Source organism: Dromiciops gliroides, chromosome 6 (assembly GCF_019393635.1).
Source record: "Dromiciops gliroides isolate mDroGli1 chromosome 6, mDroGli1.pri, whole genome shotgun sequence".
NCBI classification, from domain to species: Eukaryota; Metazoa; Chordata; class Mammalia; order Microbiotheria; family Microbiotheriidae; genus Dromiciops; species Dromiciops gliroides.
This window is the reverse complement of record NC_057866.1, coordinates 167,667,484-167,687,892: the sequence shown is the minus strand read 5'-3', so window position 1 is coordinate 167,687,892 and position 20,409 is coordinate 167,667,484. Positions and strand designations below refer to the sequence as shown.

The following is a 20,409-nucleotide window of genomic DNA, read 5'->3' as shown; positions in this document are numbered from 1 at the left end:
ACTTAACCTTTGTTTGCTTTAATCGACTGGAGAAGGAAATGTTGAACTCCTCCGGTATCTTTGCCAAGCCATGGATAGCATTGGTGTGCCATGGTCCATGGAGTCACGAAGAGTCAGACATGCTTGAACAACATAGAGTAGATATTTCTATGTGTCTGTATTTGTATTTCCTTGTATTATTATATTGTATCATTCCTTTGTATTCCCAGTGTTTTGGTACAGTGCCTGGAATAATAGGCATTTTATAAATGTTTATTGACTGACTATATAAAATATAATAAAAATAAAATTATTATCACAATAATTTTTTTGGTGGGGCAATGAGGGTTAAGTGACTTGCCCAGGGTCACACAGCTAGTAAGTATCAAGTGTCTGAGGCTGGATTTGAACTCAGGTCCTCCTGAATTCAGGGCTGGTGCTTTATCCACTGTGCCAACTAGCTGCCCCTTATCCCAATATTTTAAAAACAATTTCATAGCTCCCACTCCCCACCTCAGGTTTAGTACTCCTCTTCTAGGGCCACCTGGTCAAATGGAGGTTCTGGGTTGAAACCCTTCTCTCCAGGATCCTTCTTCATTAAATCGTGGTAATTGAACAACACTTTGCTGCTTCTGTGGTTCATTTGGCTCACAGCCCACCTCTGGGGTAAAGAGCTTTGCAGAAGTAGATTGAAAATGTTACAGCCGGGGCTGAGGTTCTTACGGAGTGCCTGGGGCAATGCAGTTGCTGGGGGTGAGATTTTAGGACACTAACCCAAGGTGGGGCAGACAGATCTGAGGACTTGAAGAAGTTGGGTGATGAGAGCGTCCAGATTTCCTCTACCATTAAAAAAACCTACTTCTGACTCTACCATTCCCTCAAACTGCTGTCTTATCTCCCCTCTTGGGCAGCTAGATGGTGCAGTGAATAAAGCACCAGCCCTGGATTCAGGAGGACCTGAGTTCAAATCCGACCTCAGACACTTGACACTTACTGGCTGTGTGACCCTGGGCAAGTCACTAAACCCTCATTGCCCTGCAAAATAACATACGAATGAATGAATGAATATCTCCCCTCTCTTTTGTGGCCAAACTCACCTTTATACTCATTTCCTTCACTTTCTCAGCTCACATACTCTTCTCAATCCCTTGCATGCTAGTTTCTAAGCCAACTTATAACCATTCTCTCCAAAGCTACCAATGATATTTTAACCACTAATATTGCTCAGTCATGTCTTACTCTTCATGACCCCATGGACCATAGCACAGCAGGCCCTTCTATTCTCCACTACCTCTGAAAGTCTGTCCAAGTTCATGTTCACTCTTTCTGAGACACTATCTGTCCATCTCATGTTCTGCCATCCTTTTTACCTTCAATCTTTCCCAACATAAGGGTCTTTTCCAAAGAGTCTTGTCTCATTATGTGGCCAAAGTATTAAAGCTTTAGCTCAATATTTGACCTCCCATTGAGTAGCCTGAATTAATTTCTTTAAGTACTGACTGATTCGATCTTCTTGCTGTCCAAGGGATTCTCAAAAGTCTTCTCCAGCACCACAATTGGAAAGTGTCAATTCTGTAGCACTGAGTTTTCCTTATAGTCCAAGTCTCCCAGTCATACATTGCCACTGGAGAAACCATAGCTTCGACTATATGGACCTTTGTCGGCAACGTAATGTCTGCTTTTTAGCATGCTGTCCAAATTGGCCATAGCTTTCTTTCCAAGGAGCATCTTTTTGTTTCATGACTGTAGTCTCCATCTACAGTGATCTTTGAGCCCAAGAACATAAAAGCTGACACTGCTCCCATTTTTTTCTCCCTTTATTTGCCAGGAGGTGATGGGACCAGTTGTTAAGATTTTAGTTGTAGGGGAAGCTAGGTGGTGCAGTGGATAGAGCACCAGCTCTGGATTCAGGAGGACCTGAGTTCAAATCCGGCCTCAGACCCTTGATACTTACTAGCTGTGTGACCCTGGGCAAGTCACTTAACCCCAATTGCCTCACACACGCAAAAAAGGATCTTAGTTGTTTTTGATGTTAAGTTTCAAGCAGCTTTTACACTCTCCTCTTTCACCCTCATCAAGAGGCTTCTTCATTTCTCTGTACTTTCTGCCATTAGACTTAGCTACTAAATCCAGTGCCTTTTCCTTAGTCCTCCTCCTTCTTGACCTCTCCGCACTTTGTAATAATAGACCCTTCCCCTCTCCCAGATATCTTCTTCCTCTTGGGCTTCTCTGATACTGCTGTCTCTTGGTTCTCCTCCTACCTGTCTGACCACTCCTCAATATACTTTGCAAGCTAATCATTCATGTCCCACTCTCTAACCACAGGTGTCCTCCAGGTCTCTGTCTTGGCCCCCTTCTTTTTTGACATCCTCTCTTGGATTCTTTTAGCATTTCTTTCTAGATGACTCCCAGATCCCCTGAGGGGCAGTATCTGAGGCTAGATTGAATTCAAGTTTTCCCTGACTCCAGGCTCAGAACTCTAACCACTTTTCCATCCAGCTGGTCATCGATATCTCAAACTCAGCAAGTACAAAATAGAATTCATTCTCTTTCCTCCTAAACATGCCTTTTACTACTGAGGTGCCCTCCAGTGCTTCCAGTCACACAGTTTTGTAAACTCAAAATCATTCCCAACTCTTTTCTGTCCCTTGCCATCCTATATCCAATCAGTTGTCAAATCTTGTCAATTTTGCCTCTAGGGGCAGCTAGGTAGCACAGTGGAGAAAGCATTGGCCATGGATTCAGGAGTATCTGAGTTCAAATATGACCTCAGACGCTTGACACTTACTAGCTGTGTGACCCTGGGCAAGTCACTTAACACCAATTGCCTCACCAAAAAAAAAAAAATTGCCTCTACCCCATCTCTAGCATTCACCACCTTCTTTACACTGACACCCTAATTTAATCTCTCTTGTCTGGACTATTGAAGTAACTTCCTAATTGGAATCCCAGTTTCCAGTCTTTCCCTTCCTCAATCCCTCTTCCAAGCTGCCAAAATAATCTTCCAAAAGCACAAATCTGACCATGCTCAAGAGTCTTCAATGGTTCCTTCTGGCTTTTAGGATAAAATTCAAAGCATTTAAAGTCCTCCTTACCCTGACTCCAGCTTATTTTCCAAATACTTCATATTACCCCTAATCATAAACTACATTCCAGCTAAACTGTCCTATTTGCTATCTCCCAAACTCAATATTCCATCTCTTACCTCTGTACCTCTCACAGATTGTTTTCCATGCCTAAGATGCACTCCTTCCCCATCTTCACCTGTTAGAATTCCTAGTTTCTTTCAAAGCTGAGCTCCTGCAGCAAGTCTTTTCTTAACCCCTTATGTCAGTACTATCTTCTTCTTCAAATGATCTTATCTTTATTTGTTTAGATGTTATCACCCCACCCCCATCAAGAATGCAAGCTTCTCAAGGACAGGAACTATTTTTCATTCTGCATGTGTATTTCCAGCTTGTAGAATAGTACTTTGTACTTGGTTGTTGTTGTTTGTCCTTCGTTCTCTAAGAGGACCATGACATCAGGAGGTGATGTTATGACTTGCAGTGAACTGGCTTTAAGTGAGGCAGGGCTGTGCAAAGTCACCAGCCTCACCCTCTCCTCCGGAGGCAGCTGGGTCCAGAGACAAGATACATACATACATGTGTGTGTGTATATATATATACACACATACATACACATGTATGTATGCATGTATATACATATACATATATATACATGTGTGTATATGTATATTTTTTCTCATATATATATATATGAGAACTACTGGAGATGGCCCCAGATGTTTGAGACCATTAGGGTTAAGTGACTTGCCCAGGGTCACACAGCTAGTAAGTGTCAAGTGGATGAGGTGGGTCTTTCTGACTCCAGGGCCAGTGCTCTACCCATTGCTGCCTATTTTGTACATGCTAGATGTTTAATAAATGCTCAGATAATTGAATTAAAAATGAGAAAACTGAGGGCAAGAAAAGTTAATAACCTGCCCATCATCACATAGGGAGTAAGTGGCACAGTCAAGATTCGAACCTAAATCTTTGGCTCTTTCCATCAGACCATACAATTTCACTGAATTGAATGACTATAGGCTGCAGCAGTAGGAGAGAGAGGAGAAGCTCAGTGAGAATAGCAGTTTGTCCCGAATGTGTGGATTTCATGCCCTGGTCCTGGGAAATAAATATAAGCAGATTTCATTGCTGGCCATCAATCAATAAAGGAAGAACAGACCTATAAATAACAGCATTATTGCTCCTTAAAATACACCCAGTGCATCACAAAGGATTTTATGTGGAAATACATGAGACATGGCACAATGAAATTACCTTTAGTCAAAGTGACTTGTAAGCATGTCATGGAGTCATGAAATCACCTAGCTCCTTAGCCTGAGATCAGAGCTCTAGAAAAGACAAAGGTATTAGGCAAAACACATTCTTGTATTATAAAAAGGAGGGGACACCAGTGGGCTGCAAATGCAGATGTGTTATTGAATAAATCTGTGTTGAATATTCTTCTCTGTAGGGACAGATCACACAACTTCTTTCACCGTGAACATAGTAGGCACTTAATAAGTACTTTTTGAATTGAACCGAATTAGTAAATGGTTTTCAAGAGTTGCTGTAGTAGCAAAGGATTAGAAACAATATAGATGTCCATGGATTGAGGAATGGCTAATAGTACATGAATATAATGGAATATTACCATGCTATGAGACATGACAAATACATTGGATACAGAGAAGCATCAAAAGACTTATGCAGATTAATACAAATTGAAGTAGAACCAAGAGAATAATATACATAATGACCACAGAAATATAAATGGAAAGAACATACAATCAAAAATGAATGCTAAAAAATTACAAAGAATAACCTTGATCCCAAAGAAGAGATATAAGAAGACATCTCCTACTAATCCTTTGCAGAGGTGGTGGTAGTGTGGTCCATGGGTGTGCATACTGCCTATGTTGTCATATTTTTCAATGTACGCATCAGTTTTACTGATTATTTTCTTTCTCATTATCTTTAAAACTTTTTTGTTATAAGACATGGCTTTGGAGGTGAGGAGGAGACAGGGATAAATGTCGACAATGTAAAACCAAAATATATCAATACTTTAAAAAAAAGAGTTGCAATAGCTGAAAAATGTATCTACCTGAAGCCAACCTGTTGATCTATCTCTCCAAATTTAACTATGTTTGTATTTAGACAACAGACATATATTCTATCACTGAGCCTGGACGCAAAGTCTTTGTGTCTTGGTAGAACCTGTTAGAGCTTGGATTCAGTTCAGTCCACTGGCATAGGCTTTGAGAACCCAGGATTACCTCTAAACTAAGAAGAAAGATTGGAGGAGGACTTGGTTGGTAGAAGAATTTACTATGTGTGTGTGTGTGTGTGTACACACACACACACATATAAACAACATAACCAGATTCTCTTGGCAATTTTAACCCAAATCAGGGGGAAAAGAGAATGCAAAACCAACAATTCTGTGTCCAATTTGACAACAGATAAGAGGATTGATAGTTGTCGGATCTTAGAGATCATCTAAGCCAACTCTCATTTTCTAGATGAGAAAACTGAAAGCAAGAGAGGTTATGTGTTATAATAGGGAGTTTAGCTGCAGAGGCAGGATTTGATCACTTTAGAGATAGAGATATGAACTGATCTTCAGGAAGACAGGACATTTTCCACAGTCCAATCTGTGCCACATTCAAGTTGCTAGAACCTGTCTGGGTTTACCATCTATTGGACTTGGAGTTGCCAACCAGATTCCATTGTGGATATCATCCTTACCTGCTGCTCTCCACACGGGCTTCCTGGGGCCCAACATAGTTCCCAAGAAGACCATGCTTTCTGTAATAATAATAGCTAACATTTACATAGCACCTATTGTGTGCCAAGCACTGTGCTAAAACCTTTACAATTATTATTTTATTTGATTCTCACAATAACCCTGAGAAGTAGGTACCATTATTATCCTCATTTTACAGATGAGGAAACTGAGGCAAACTGAGTTTAACTGACATGTCCAGGGTCACACAGCTAGTTTATATCTGAAGTCAGATTTGAACTGTGTAACTGAATGAAATTTTCTCAGATTGGTTCCCATTGAATTTTGGAAAACAGTCTATCCCTGGTGGAAATGAAACCTTTCAGCTCTTCTTCAGTCTGCCACAAAGCTATGGAAAGATGAGGGACTCCTAGGTGAATAGAGCACTGGTTCTGGAGTCAGGAGGACCTGAGTTCAAATCCAATCTTAGACATTTATTAGTTGTGCGGCTGTACGCAAGTCACTTAGCCCTCTTTGCCTCAGTTTCCTCATCTGTAAAGGAGCTAGAGAGGGAAATGGCAAACCACTCCAGTATCTCTGCCAAGAAAACCACAAAAACAAACAAACAAAAAATGGAGTCACAGAGAGTTGGACACAAGTGAAACAACAACAATAACATGGAAAGATGAATCAACTGGCAAAAAGAGATTTTTCTATATGAGTAACAGCATTCCTCCCACCCCCAGCTGAATGCTGGTAAGCAGATCTACTCTGTCTCAAATGTTCATTTACATGGTCATTTAAAAACCAAATACCTAGATTCTGGGAAAGGGGTAGTTTTCCTGTATGTTTTCCGTAGTGAAAAGTTTCTAGATATTCTATTAAATTAACATACTATAACTGAAGCTGTTTCCTGGTTCCTATGAAGTCCCAAGGGAATTTCATGTGATATGCATCTTGTTTTCATTAAATACCTAGGGGGATAGCAGTCAGATAATCTCAGTCTAGCAGACAGAGTCCCACAAATTATGAGTCACTGGTTTCAGAGATGGAAATCAACACATACAGTTCAGTTTTAATTCATTCTCTATCATCAATTCCCAATCCTTTAGAACTTGGATCCCTTATAATTGTTTATTCAGTTTCACAATACATCCTTCCTGCTCCTCTTCTCCAAGTGTTGTATGACATATGCTAATGTCATCATAGAATTTAAATTGCTTGGTTTCAGAGAATTTCATGACACTCCTTGAAATAGATTCACAAAATCCCAGAGCTAGCAGGGACCTTGGAGGTCATGGAAATCTAACCCAGATCTAAACAGGAAATGATTAAAGACAGCCTGCAGTATTTCCAAACTAGGGCTGAGAATTGCTGTATTAAATCAACAAAGCTTCTCAATGTTCCTCATTTAAATGTGTCTAAAGTATCTGTTTTCTCTGTCTTTCTCTCTTTGCCTCTTTGTCTCTCTGCCTCCCCATCTCTATCTGTCTCTGTCTGTCCATCTTTCTGTGTGTGTGTGTGTGTGTGTGTGTGTCTGTCTCTCTGTCTTCCTCTGTCTGTCTCTGTCTCTGTCTGTCTTTCTCTATGTGTCTGTCTGTCTGTCTCTGTCCATCTCTGCCTCTGTCTGTCTCTGTCTCTATGTGTCTCTCTCTTTGTCTCTGTCTCTGTCTGTGTGTATGTTTGTCTGTCTCTGTCTGTCTCTGTCTCTGTCTGTCTGTGTGTATATCATACTCAGTTATGCTGTTAATGGTCCTTATATGTTAAATCAATTTTGAGTAGGGCAGACTAGTAATTTCATTGGCATAGGGAATTCCTTATGAAGAAACTCTCTCTACCAATGAAACTCAGCACCATAGAATTACAACTTAGAATCTTATAAAGTTATCTGGGGTATTCAGAAGTTCAGTTACTTGTCCAGGGTCACATGACAGTGTGTGTCAGGAGGGACTCGAACTCAGATCTCCCTGATTCCGAGACCAGCAGCTATCTATGATGCCATGCTGTCTCTCATGTTTTAAAACAATGTTAAATCAATATGCTAATAATCATCATAATAATCTTTCACCATTTAAAAATTGTCTAAGGTTTACAAAGCATTTTGTATATATAGCTTATTTGATACTCATAACAAGTTTGTGTTACAAACTGTTATGATTCATATAACATATCTGTATGTGTGTAAATATATATATATATATATATATATATTTGATAATAGTTCTCAGAACAAATGTGGAAGAGGGGAATACATGCAGTAATACAGAAGAAAATAGTTAGAAAGAAGATGAAGCCACCTGCTCCCAGGGAGTTGAGAAGCCAGAAGCTTGACTCATCTCAGCCATGATCCTTGGTGGTCCAGCTTGGATGCTACTGCTGCTGATGTAGCAATAGCAGGAAAGGCAAGCAGGAAAAAAATAGAATAATAAAAAACTGTAGAGTTGAGCCCAAAGCTTTTTAAAGGATTAACCAAGCTTGGGCATAAAAGACTAAGAATGCAGCTGGGCAAAGAGAAAAGCTAACAACTTTCTTGCTCCCTGTGCTTGTTAGTGCTCACTGCTCTATATGGGAGAATGAAGAGGTTTGGAATTGGAAAACTGGGGCATCCTGAACTTGAGAACCATTTGGTAGTTATGCTGTGAATGGCTTTTACATAAAGAACTAACCAGGGGCACCCTAAGTTAACATCAGGAAGCATAGAGATTGGTACCCAGAAACTGGGGTGAGGTGTGTAACTAGAGAGACCTAAACCCACCCACCCCCAGTCCAGGAAGTGGCATTTAAAGAAAAAATTAAGCTTTGGGGTATTAGGTAGCTAAAGTAAATGCCCTCTGGCCAGAGACTAATGACTTCTACAAGGATCGGACTCTTGTGACATTGATCAAATCAGTTAATGTCTATGGGAAGGGCTTGGATAGATAACTTCTATGGTCCCCTTCATTAAAAATCTATAATCAAAATGTTTTTCTCAAATAAATCAATCATTTCATTTAAAAACAAATGTCCTTTCATCCTTGAGAAGGCTGGAAACCACTGGCCATGTCATGTTGAACTAGAGGGAGCTCTCAGTGGAACGAACAAGTTGTGTCCCTGGGTGTGGACACAATCACTTAAAACTCATGAAAAATAACACACCAGCTGTGTCTGCATGCCAATGTGTGTGTGTGTGTGTGTTTCTACAGGTTTAAAAATAGATGGAGATTATTCTGGAGAAGAGCCAACCACCTTCGAAGAAACAACCACCCCGGCCCTGGTGCATGTGCCCTCTATCACAGATCAAGGAGAAGACAATGCCCCCACAGTGCAGGACGCCAAAGTTCCACGTATGACTCCCTCATCTGTGTCAGAGGGGGAGGGTGTGCTGAGCCCAGAGATTCTGCTAATGGTCGGGTTGCCCCTGGTGTTACTGCTCCTGTTGTCTCTGCTGGTGGTATTCCTAGTAAGAAACAATAAAAGAAGAAAATCCAAGCCAGGTGAGTGTTTAGGGTGTGTTTCCACAGTGGACAATTGCTTCAAGTGTCAAGAATATATTGTTTGTAATCATTTAATAATAACGATGTTGTTTTTGTTTTGTTTTGTTCTTACATGCAGTGCCTTCAAATCAGGGATCTCAAAGTGCTTTACAGTCATGTGAGTAGTATTACAACAGCTATTTGCATTTGGGGAGGTGGGAGGAATAACATGTATGAAGGTTTAAATCCAAATACAGAGTGTATCCAATTCAAACCAGCATTTACTAAAAACCTACTAAATGAAATGCATTCATTCTAGGCAAGGGAGATGCAATAAGACAGACACAGAACAATCCCTACAGTCAAGGTTCTTTATGGGAGGAGAGAGAAGTTGGAAAGGGAACATAGTATAGACAATGGTAAATAAAAGGCAATTTTGGGAGGGAGAAAATATTAACCAGGGGTGGGAACTAGGCAGTTGATGTTCAGGATTTTTGGTCATGCATGACACTTTGTGCCCCATTTGGTGTTTTCTTATACTTTTCTTTGGGGGGGGGCAGGGCAATGAGGGTTAAGTGACTGGCCCAGGGTCACACAGCTAGTAAGTGTCCAGTGTCTGAGGCCGGATTTGAACTCAGGTCCTCCTGAATCCATGGCCAATGCTTTATGCACTGCACCACCTAGCTGCCCCTATTTGGTGTTTTCTTGACAAAGATGCTAGAGTGGTTTGCCATTTCCTTCTCCACCTCATTTTACAGATAAGGAAACTGAGGAAAACAGGGTGAAGCGACCTGCCCAGAGAGCTAGTAAGTGTCTGAGGCTGGACTTGAACTCAGGAAGATCAGTGTTCCTGACTCCAGGCCTAACACTCTATCAAGCTGCCCTAGGGGTTTGGAAATACTAGTCATAGGTACAGCACCTAAGGACTCCCTAATGTTTCCCTCTGCAGTCTGCTCCCAGGTCCACAGCACTCAAGGGCATAATTATCCATTTCATTTCATAACCAATGAGCTCCCGCTTCTATTGAATCTCCCTGACCCAGCCAGAATTACACATCAGAGTAAACAAAGTACATTTACTTCAACAAAATCCAAGGCAGATAATACGTAATGTTAGATCTCAAGCCAGAGGATCTGGGTTTGAATTCTTCCTCAGGTATATCTGTATGACGTTGGCCTCTGCTCCTCGTCAATAAATAAATGAGGAGGCTGGACTAAATGACCCGTAAGGTTTCTTCCCTCCAGAGATCCAGGATCCTTTGAATCAATCCTCATGCCCTCTCAGGGCCGATTTCCCAAGGGACTGGAGGCTCTGACTCCCCCACACCTCCAGACACTCTCACATTAGCACAAAAGGAGGGAAATGGGCAATTGTTTGATGCAGAGATGAATGTCTGCCGGAAGCTCTGCTGACTATCCACTCTTTAGTCTCGGCTTCTCAGCGTGGCACTGAAGACTAAAGCAGACGGAAGGTTTCTGAGACTTGCCAGCTAGACAAACACTGAGACCTTGAAACCTTGAAGGCGGAACATCTGAGCATGGTGACTTCGGAGTGTTGCATAGAGTCTTGTTGCTTCTTCCAGGAACTGCAAGGGGTGGGGTTGGGGTGGGGAGAGCCTTCTTTATGTTATGGGGGAAATAGGGTGGGGGGTTGGGATAGGGATAGGGGTAAGGGTTTGAAAGAATTACACCCTCTTGCACAGAAATCCAATAGAAAAAGATAATAGTTTATTTAGGGGCTGGGGAAGGGAAACTCATGGGGAGAAGGCATAGCGCAGAGGTGTGGCTCTGAGATACCAATCTCCTCGAGCAGGAGACAGGCAGATAGAGGTCCAATGAGGTGATCCTCTGACTGTGGAAAGTTCCCCAATTGGGGGAGGACCATCCCCCACTGGTGGTGGCTGGGGGAAGTTGGGGGGGGGGGTGGCTCTGGATCTCTCAAGCCATTTCTCTGCTCCTCTTGCCACAAAGGCATCAGCCACACCCAATCCCATCTCCCTGAAAGGTGGGGAAGACTGGTTAGGTGTGTCTGTCCTTTGGTTTAGTTTCTCAAGGAGGTTCTTTGATGAACCCCAGAGAACTGGGGTATGCTAGCCCTATAATATATGTACAAATGCAATTTTCTTCTCTCTTTCTCTGTCTTAGAGAGGAGCAGGATTCTGGTAAGACTCGAATGTCAGAATCAGAAATGGGAGGGCAGAAATTAGAATGGAGACATAATTAAGAGGGTTTGGTTTTTTTCATCTAGGGCAAAACCATTTTGGAGGAGGGGTTGGAGAAACAGCACAAAGGATATTCTGTATTAAGGTGTGATTAACCCAAGAGAGAGAGTAACCTGCTTCTCATCCCCAGGGCGGGTAAGAGGAAAAGGTGTGGCAGCCTAGGGTGGCAATATTGTCTAGCCAAGTACAATGAGTCGTGGGAATTGCCCATAATGCAGGGCAGACGTATGCCCTCCTGGTGGTTAGAACCCTGGTTAAAAGTACCCTTCTGGGGCAGCTAAGCGGTCCAGTGGATAGAGCACTGGCCCTGGATTCAGAAGGACCTGAGTTCAAATCTGACCTCAGACACTTGATACTTACTAGCTGTGTGACTCTGGGCAAGTCACTTAACCCCAGTTGCCTCACCAAAAAAAAAACAACAACAGTACCCTTCTCCCTATGTTATCCTTCTGGACCAGAAGTGAAAAGACCAGTTAGGATTAGTCTAGACAAGAAGAAAGAATGCTTTGAATTAGAGTAGGTGCAGTGCAAATGAAGAAAAGAAGTTACACTTTAAAAAAAAAAAAAGATTTTGCCATAGAAGAAACAGGACTTTGTAACTTGCATCATGTACGTATCACCAGTGATATGCTGAAGCCAGCTCAGACCAGCTCAGACGAGAGCGGATTGTTAAATTTTCCATATTAGAATTTATACTCTATTTTTATTTTTATTTTTGTGGGGCAGTGAGGGTTAAGTGACTTGCCCAGGGTAAGTGTCAAGTGTCTGAGGTCAGATTTGAACCCAGGTCCTCCTGAATCTACTGCACCACCTACCTGCCCCCAGAATTTACATTCTAGAAATCAGAAAATACTGTGTATTTGGGGCTTGATTTATCATTCTTTTATTGCCTGGATTTAAGAAAAGTGACAAAGAAAAGGTCAATCATGTAAATCAAAATTAAAAGCATGTGTCATGCCTAAAATTTTTTGAGGGGGAATAGCTGGTTGCTAAACACTTACCATCACTTCCCTGCCTATCAATAAATTAAACTTTCCTTGAATCTATGTAAGATTTCCATGATAACTTTTTTTTTTGGCAGGGCAAAGGGGGTTAAGTGACTTGCCCAGGGTCACACAGCTAGTAAGTGTCTGAGGCTGGGTTTGAACTCAGGTCCTCCTGAATCCAAGGCTGGTGCCTTATCCACTGCACCACCTAGCTGCCCCTGAATCTATGTAAGATTTTTAGCCAGTGCCGTCTCTTTAGGTAATTATTTTAATAAATTTATTATCACTGTATATTCTGAGAAGGGCTGCTAGGTGGTGCAGTAGATGGAGTCGCTGGACCTGGAGGCTGGAAGACTCCTCTTCCTGAGTTCAAATCTGAATTTAGACACTTACCAGATGTGTGACCCTGGGCAAGTCACTTAACCCTGTTTGCCTCAGTTTTCTCATCTGTAAAATGAGCTGGAGAGGAAAATAGCAGAACCATTTCAGTATCTTTGCCAAGAAAACCCCAAATGGGGTCATGAAAAGTCAGACGCAGCAGAACAATACAATACTCTGAGAAGATTTGAGTAGCCCCTTGGTTTTGCACACCATGATTTGGGGAACATGCCCACACCTGACAAACTTTTCATGTTTTTTTTTTTGGCGGGGGTGGGGCAATGAGGGTTAAGTGACTTGACCAGGGTCACACACTGTGACACCTAGCTGCTCCCCAACTTTTCATGACTTTACAAACTTCAGTCACATCTCCTTTCTAGAACAAAAGGCCTTTTTTTAAAAAGCATGTCATCATACAAAGTTCTTCCAATTTCCTTGATTGTTTTAGTTTACTTTCTTAGGAATGTCTGTAGTTTAAAGCACTTTACCCCTTCAATTTAGAGGTGGAAAGTATTGAAATTCAGCAAACAGTAAGCACTCAACAAGCCACTGTGAAAGGTTAGGAATCTTAGAGATTATCTAATCCAACCCTTTTTTAGAGAAGGGACAACTGAGGCCCAAAGAAAAGGAGCAATTTGCTGTAGGCTGCACCAGTTAAAGGCAAGGCTACAATGAGAATTCTGGTCTTCTGACTTCTGAACTACTGTTCTTTCTGCTACATCATGCTCCTTTTAACCTCTCAGTCTCAGACTAACATTCAATAATTCAGGTACAAGAGTACTGTAGCCTTATATAACAGTAAGGTTATATTTTCATTCATTCATTTAACAAATAACAATAAACATAACTCTAAGATTAACACAGTCCTTTCCTCACAACACTTCTATGTAGTAAGTAGTGCACTATTAAGGTGCATTTTACAGATGAAAAAACTGAAGTTGATGAAGAAAGAGAAATTCGGTGACTTTCCAAAGTTCACGTGGCTAGAAATATTAATTGAACCCACTCTGTGCATAGCACTGCTCTTGAGCCACTGCGGGTATATATGTATAAGATCTGGTTTTCTTTCCCCTGCCTTCTTGATGAGACCTGCTAAGCCATGTGACTGGCTGGCTAGCCAGTCAGACAGAGTGATTCTTCCTGACCGTTAGTGACCAATTGTGCCTTAATGGCTGGGTGACTTTTGCATGTTGAAAGGGACTTTCTAGTTCCTGACCCAAATTATCACAAGAATATAATGCACCATAGCAGACCTTTGGGTGGGTGGGGGGGCGGATTCTGGGCAGGTAGGGTCTTTTGGCTCCTCTCATATCCTACTACATGGACAGTTGCCTGTTCTGCTTGAGCACAGTGCCAATCTAATCTGCAATGCTGGCTAGTTCTGGTGGGTGATCAGCTCACTGCACAAAAGCTGACCCTGTTCTCTCTCCACCTGCCCTGACATTCTATTTGTTTGGGTCATGTTTACCATCTGGTGGAAAAGGGGAGTTTCATAACCTATAAACTTGGTGGGAAACAAAGATTTTGAATTTAGGGATGAGACAACTTAATGTGCTTTTGCTCATTCATTTTTAGTCTTGAAGACTCTTCGTGACCCCATTTTGGGGTTTTCCTGGTAAAGATACTTTCCTTCTCCAGCTTATTTTACAGATGAGGAAACTGAGGCACACCAGACTAAATGACTTGCCCAGGGTCACCCAGCTAGTAACAGGCCAGATTTGAATTCAGGAAGATGAGTCTTTCTGACTTCAGGTCCAGCATTCTATACACTGTGCCACCTAGCTGGTAGTTTAAAAAAGAAGTCCCAGTTTTACATTTTAGTCCTGTTTGTTGGATGCCAGCTCTTGACTACTCTTTTATATTAGACCATTCAATCCAGCTCAAATTTATAAAGAACCTACAGAAATATTGTGCTAGACCCTGGAGGTACAAAGACACAATGAATAACAGTATCTGCCCTCAAGAAATCTACATTCTACTAAGGGACACACAAGGTGAATAAGAAAGTATGTACAGGTTAATTGGAGGAGACTAAAGAAGGAACTAAGGGCTATGAGATTGAGGAGATGTCCTGTAGGAAAGGACACATTTGTGGAGCCTTAAAGGAAGCTAGGGACTCTGGGAGGCATAGGCTGAGAAGGAAGTATGTTCCAATCATGAGGTAACAGCCTATGCAAAGGCATGGAGGGAGGAAATAGCAAGTAAGCTAGTTTGGCTGGAAGGTAGGGTGCTTGAAAGGGAGAAACTTGAAAGACACCAGGAAATGTAGGTAAAGAGTCACATTGTGAAAGGCTCTAAGTGCAAAGCTGAGAACTTTGTATTTTATTCTAAAGGCATTAGGTACCTGGTAGCACATAGGTGTTGTTTTTTTTTTTTTCAAACCATGAAAGAAAATCCCCCTCCAACGAATCTTTATTTTATTAAATATTTCCTAATTACATGTACATTTTTATTCATTTAATTTTTTTTCATTGCAAATTCTCTCCCACCCTTCCCTACTCCTTGAGAAGGCAAGCCATTTGCTATCAATGATACATGTGAAGTCATACAAAAACATGTTTCCACATTGGCTATATTAGGAAAGAAAACAAGAGATCCCCTCCCAATAAAGAAAGTAAAAAATATATACTTCAATTTGCTTTCAAGTTCATCAGATCTCTGGAGATGGGTAGGATTTGTCCTTTGGATTCATCTTGGATCATTGTCTTGATCAGAGCAGCTAAACTTGTCACAATTAATCACCCTTAGAATATTGCTGTTATTGTATACAATGTTCTTTCTCCTGGTTCACTTTGCATTGGTTCATAGAAGTCTTCCCAGGGTTTTCTGAAACCATCCTGCTCATTCTTTCTTTCTTTCTTTCTTTCTTTCTTTTTAAAAAAAATCCTTTATTTATTTTGTTTAATATTTCCCACTTACACACACAATTTTTTTTTTTTTTGCGGGGCAATGGGGGTTAAGTGACTTACGCAGGGTCACACAGCTAGTAAGTGTCAAGTGTCTGAGGCAGGATTTGAACTCAGGTACTCCTGAATCCAGGGCCGGTGCTTTATCCACTGTGCCACCTAGCTGCCCCCCCCCAACACACACAAAATTTTTGACAATCAGTTTTTAAATTTTTGAATGCCAAATTCTCTCCCTCCCTCCCTCCCTCCCTCCTGCTCTTCTCCTCTCTCTGAGAAGGCAAGCACTTTGATTTTATTATACATGTGAAGTCATTCCAGACATTTCCATATTAACCATGTTGTAAAAGAAAACACAAACAAAACAATAAAAGTAAAGAAAGTTTAAAAGTATGCCTCAGGGGCAGCTAGGTGGTGCAGTGGATAAAGCACTATCCCTGTATTCAGGAAGACCTGAGTTCAAATCTGACCTCAGACACTTAACACTTACTAGCTGTGTGACCCTGGGCAAGTCACTTAACCCCAATTGCTTCACTTTAAAGAAAAAAAAAGCAAATTCATGGACCTTGACTAAAAACCCCTGGATTCCATGATCATTTAATCTTATCCCAGCTCTAAATTCCAAGTAGGGGTCAAATAATGATGTCCAGAATCACTGAAGTGAGAGGTCAGATCAGGTATGGCTGCAGAGACAACTATGAACCATCAGAACCAGTCGTATTGACCTAAAGGAAAGAAAAAAAGGGAATAGGAAGAGATGTGTAAAGAGAGGTAGATCCAGGAGATTGGTCTTGTTACCAGGACATCCAGGGCAAGGTTACAGAGCAAGGATGGGCATTCTACATCAGCCTTTCTGTCCTGATTTAATGTTTATTGTAGCCACTTCACATGGGTTTCATTCAGAGCACATCATTAATGAGTTTTCAAATTTACTCATCATTGGTGTGCAGAGCCAGCTCCTAGGTCCCACAGAGCCTGTGAGAGGATAGGGCATAGAAAGATAAACCAACATCCTCATCATGAAGTCACAGATGATGCTTCGTGCCCTATGGGAGGTGTCCGAGGGTTATCATGCAGGGATGTAGATTGTGAAAAAGGGGGTCTTCGTGACTCTGAGGGTACCTACCGGTCCCAAAGATGGTTCCCTCTAAAGATGAGCTTTCTCTTGAAGGGGATATCCAAAAAGAAGGAGGGTTTAGGACTATCTTTAAAGCAGTATAGTAACATACTGAATGGAAGGACAGCTAGGTGGTACAATGGATAGAGAACTGGGTCTAGAGTCAGGAAGACCTGAGTTCAAAGCTGGACCCACCGTTTACTAGCTGTGTGATCCTGGGTAAGTTCCTTAACCTCTGTCTGCCTCAGTTTCCTTGACTGTAAAATGGAGATAATAATAGCACCTGCTTCGGATAAAATGTGAGGATAATTGTAAAGTGTTTAGCATAGTGCTTGCTGTTTTAAAAATGCTAGCTTTTATTAAATTTAGGTGGTGTAGATAGGGTAGTGGACTGAGTGAGGAAGATCCAAGTTTGACTCCAGCTTCAGACACTTGGTAGCTGTGTAACTCTGGGCAAGTCATTTCACTTCTCTGAACCTCAGTTTCTACATCTGTAAGATGAGGATAATGCACCCATCTCCCAGGGCTGTTGTGAGCATCAAATGAGATAACATGAGTAAAGCAATTTGTAGATCTCCAGATAGTACTAGAGTGATTGGAAACCCAACGCTACTCTTTTCATAAAAAAATTAGAAACAAGGGTGGGGGAGGGGAGTGTCCTCTTATTGGCAGTTGAAGGAGGGATGTTCCAGGTATCCCATTAACCAAATTGTGGCACTGGAATATAATGATGAATATTATTGTGCCATAAGAAATGACAAAATGCCCTATAAGAGCAGAACCAGGAGGACGATTTACACAATGACAACATTGTAGAGAAGAGCAACTTTGAAAGACTTAAGAATTCCAGTCAGTGCTAATAACCATAATCCAGAAGATTGAAGATGAAACTTAGCTCTTCCCTAAAAGGGGATGAACCATAAGTGAAGAGAGATACATTCTGGGGCATGGCCAATGGGGAAATTTGTTTTGCTGGACTCTGAACATTTATTATGAGGGTATTATTTTGGGGGAGGTATTTTTGTTGTTCAATTGGGGGGCTAATAGAAAAAATGGATTATAAATGCAAGTAAAAATAAGTAAATTTAAAAAAGAAAAACAATACAGAAGTGCTATTTGTTATTGTTATCATCATCACTGTTATTATTATTATTATTATAGTTTGCACAGCTATTATTTAAGAGTTACCCCCAGGAAAAATACACCTCTGTCATATCAAGATTAGTTCCCTAAGAATGCAGCACCTGCAGGAAGCTGGGACAGCCATACTTTGCTGAAAAAGGAAATTCCCTGCCACTATTTGAGAGCACTCAAGCTTCGATGCCACAAAACAGAAAACTGGATACCAGATTTCCCTGGATTAGAGATGCCATTAGAACCTGCCAGCCCACAGGAAATTATAACAACAGCTCCTGACTGCCAGAAACACAGTTCCAGGTGCCTGCTGGCTGTTTTCCCTCACTCGGGACCAGCATTTGTCTGCAGGCAATGGACAAATAGCGGCCTACAATTGCTAGGGATCACCAATATTTGGCTCTATTGCAATAAATCCCACAGCTTGGTGTTTTTGCAGCTGAATAGTTCTCAGATGATAAAAAGCTAATTGTGTTCCTAGGCTGTCTGAAATCCCTCAATCGATAAGCATTTTAAGTGCCTACTACGTGCCAGGCACTGTTAAGTGCTGAGGATACAACCACCAAGAATGGAATTCTCAACGAAATTATATTGCAATGGTGGGTAGCAGTGTCTCTTGTGGGCTGCTGGAGCCTACTTCCACAAAGCCCAACCTTCCAAGCTGCTGTGTTGGAGGTGCCCCAGTTATGCTTACGGGATCTGGGAAAACGGTACCTTCCTCCAAGCAGCATCTACTATATACCAGGCACTGTCCTAGGTGCTGGGAATGCCAAGACAAGATTTTGAACCTGATCTGCTTTATAATAATTCTGCAAACCAGTGTGTTGCCTGAAGCCCACTCTAGAAAATAGGATGTCAACTCCTTGGCCAGAGCAATGGTCTTTTTTCATCTTTGTAGCCCTGGTGCTTAACACAGTGCTTGGCCCATTTTAGACACTTAATAAATACTGTAGCATTGGAGAGAAGAGAGCTAGCTTTAGGGGTCAGGAAGACTCAGACACACGCATCCTTAGTGACTCTGGGCAAGTCACTTAAATCTTGCAGTGTCTCCCGGAAGCTCTCTAGAACTACGGATTAAAGGGAAAGTGTTGATTTGCATGGTTAGAGGAAGTGCCTCAGCAGGAGTTCCTTATAAGGAAATTACAAGGCTGGTTAAGAAAAAAAGATGGGAACAGGAGGAAATTGGCCTTTAAGACTGTTGCTGGGCAGAAGAGGACGAACTGATAAGATAAGGACCACAGATGCGCGAGCCAAGAACTTTTCTGGGCCATCATGAAGAAACCAAAGCTGGGCGTAAGTCATCAGGGAAGGTGTTCTGCCTTCAGGTACTCCATGATTTACTCTGGCTTTGAGGGAGCAGAAACCCTTCGACTTCTCCTCAGGACTGGAATCAGGAATGTGGACGAGAGCTAGACTAAAGCCATATGGAAACCGACACTCATCTTAGGCTGTTGAGCTGGTGCATCACTCGGAACGGGTGCAAGGGAAGTGCCGGGAGAAGCCTCTTCTTTAGCAGACTCATGATGTGACCGGGAACAACTTTTCTGGGTGTCTGCAAAATGTGGGGCTCGCACTTGATAGCCTCCTAAGTCTCCCCCTGCTCTGATGAACCGCTCTTATTTAGCTAGGCTGTTCTCTGACCCCCTAGCCCTCACACCCTCCATAGCTCCGCGCTGAATTTCTACCCATGTTTCAATGGAAAAATCTCCGGATTTGCAGGCAGAGGACCTGGATTTTAATTACAGCTCAGATAGAGCAAGTATCAGTATGACTGTGGACAAGTCATTTAACCACGCTGGACCTTGAAAATTACCTAAACCAAAACAGCATGCATACACATACACATCATCAAATCAGATGTGAGAGCAAACCTCTCCCCAGTTATAGGATGCTTTTTTTCCTCAGATGAACTAGTTTTCTTCAAGTCCCAAATTAAAAGTTCACCTTCTACAGGAAGCATTTCCTAAAACCCTCTTAATTCTAGGGCCTTCCCTCTGTTAATTGTTTACGATTCATCCTCAATATAGTTTGCTTTGTATATATTTGTTTTAGTGTTGTTTCTCCCTCCCCCCACCCCAGCATTTGCATGTAAGCTCCTTGGGGCAGCTAGGTGTCTAAGTGGATAAAGCACCGGCCTTGGATTCAGGAGGACCTGAGCTCAAATCCGGCCTCAGACACTTGACGCTTACTAGTTGTGTGACCTTGGGCAAGTCACTTAGCCCTCATTGCCCCTCAAAAAAAAAGAGAGAAATAAAAAAGAATGTAAGCTCCTTGAGGGCAGGGACTGTCTTTTGCCCTTCTTTGTATCCCCAGTATCTAGCACATAGTAGGCATGTAACTGCTGCCTGTTCATTTCCACCTCCAATTTGTGTTTTTGAAGTTGATTTTTTTGCAACCAGATATAAGACTTTATAGATGGATAGAGCACCAGCCCTAGATTCAGGAGGACCTGAGTTCAAATCCGGCC

General features: G+C 41.8%; 1 protein-coding gene across 1 annotated transcript in view; it reads left to right on the top strand.

Moving 5' to 3' along the window:
* TMEM154 (transmembrane protein 154) overlaps positions 1-20,409 on the top strand; it is a 70,818-nt gene that overhangs the window by 27,780 nt on the left and 22,629 nt on the right. Inside the window, exons 2-3 of the mRNA XM_043969773.1 lie at positions 8,934-9,224; positions 9,343-9,381. Coding sequence (XP_043825708.1) covers positions 8,934-9,224; positions 9,343-9,381 — 330 coding nt within the window. The remainder of the gene's footprint in view (positions 1-8,933; positions 9,225-9,342; positions 9,382-20,409) is intronic.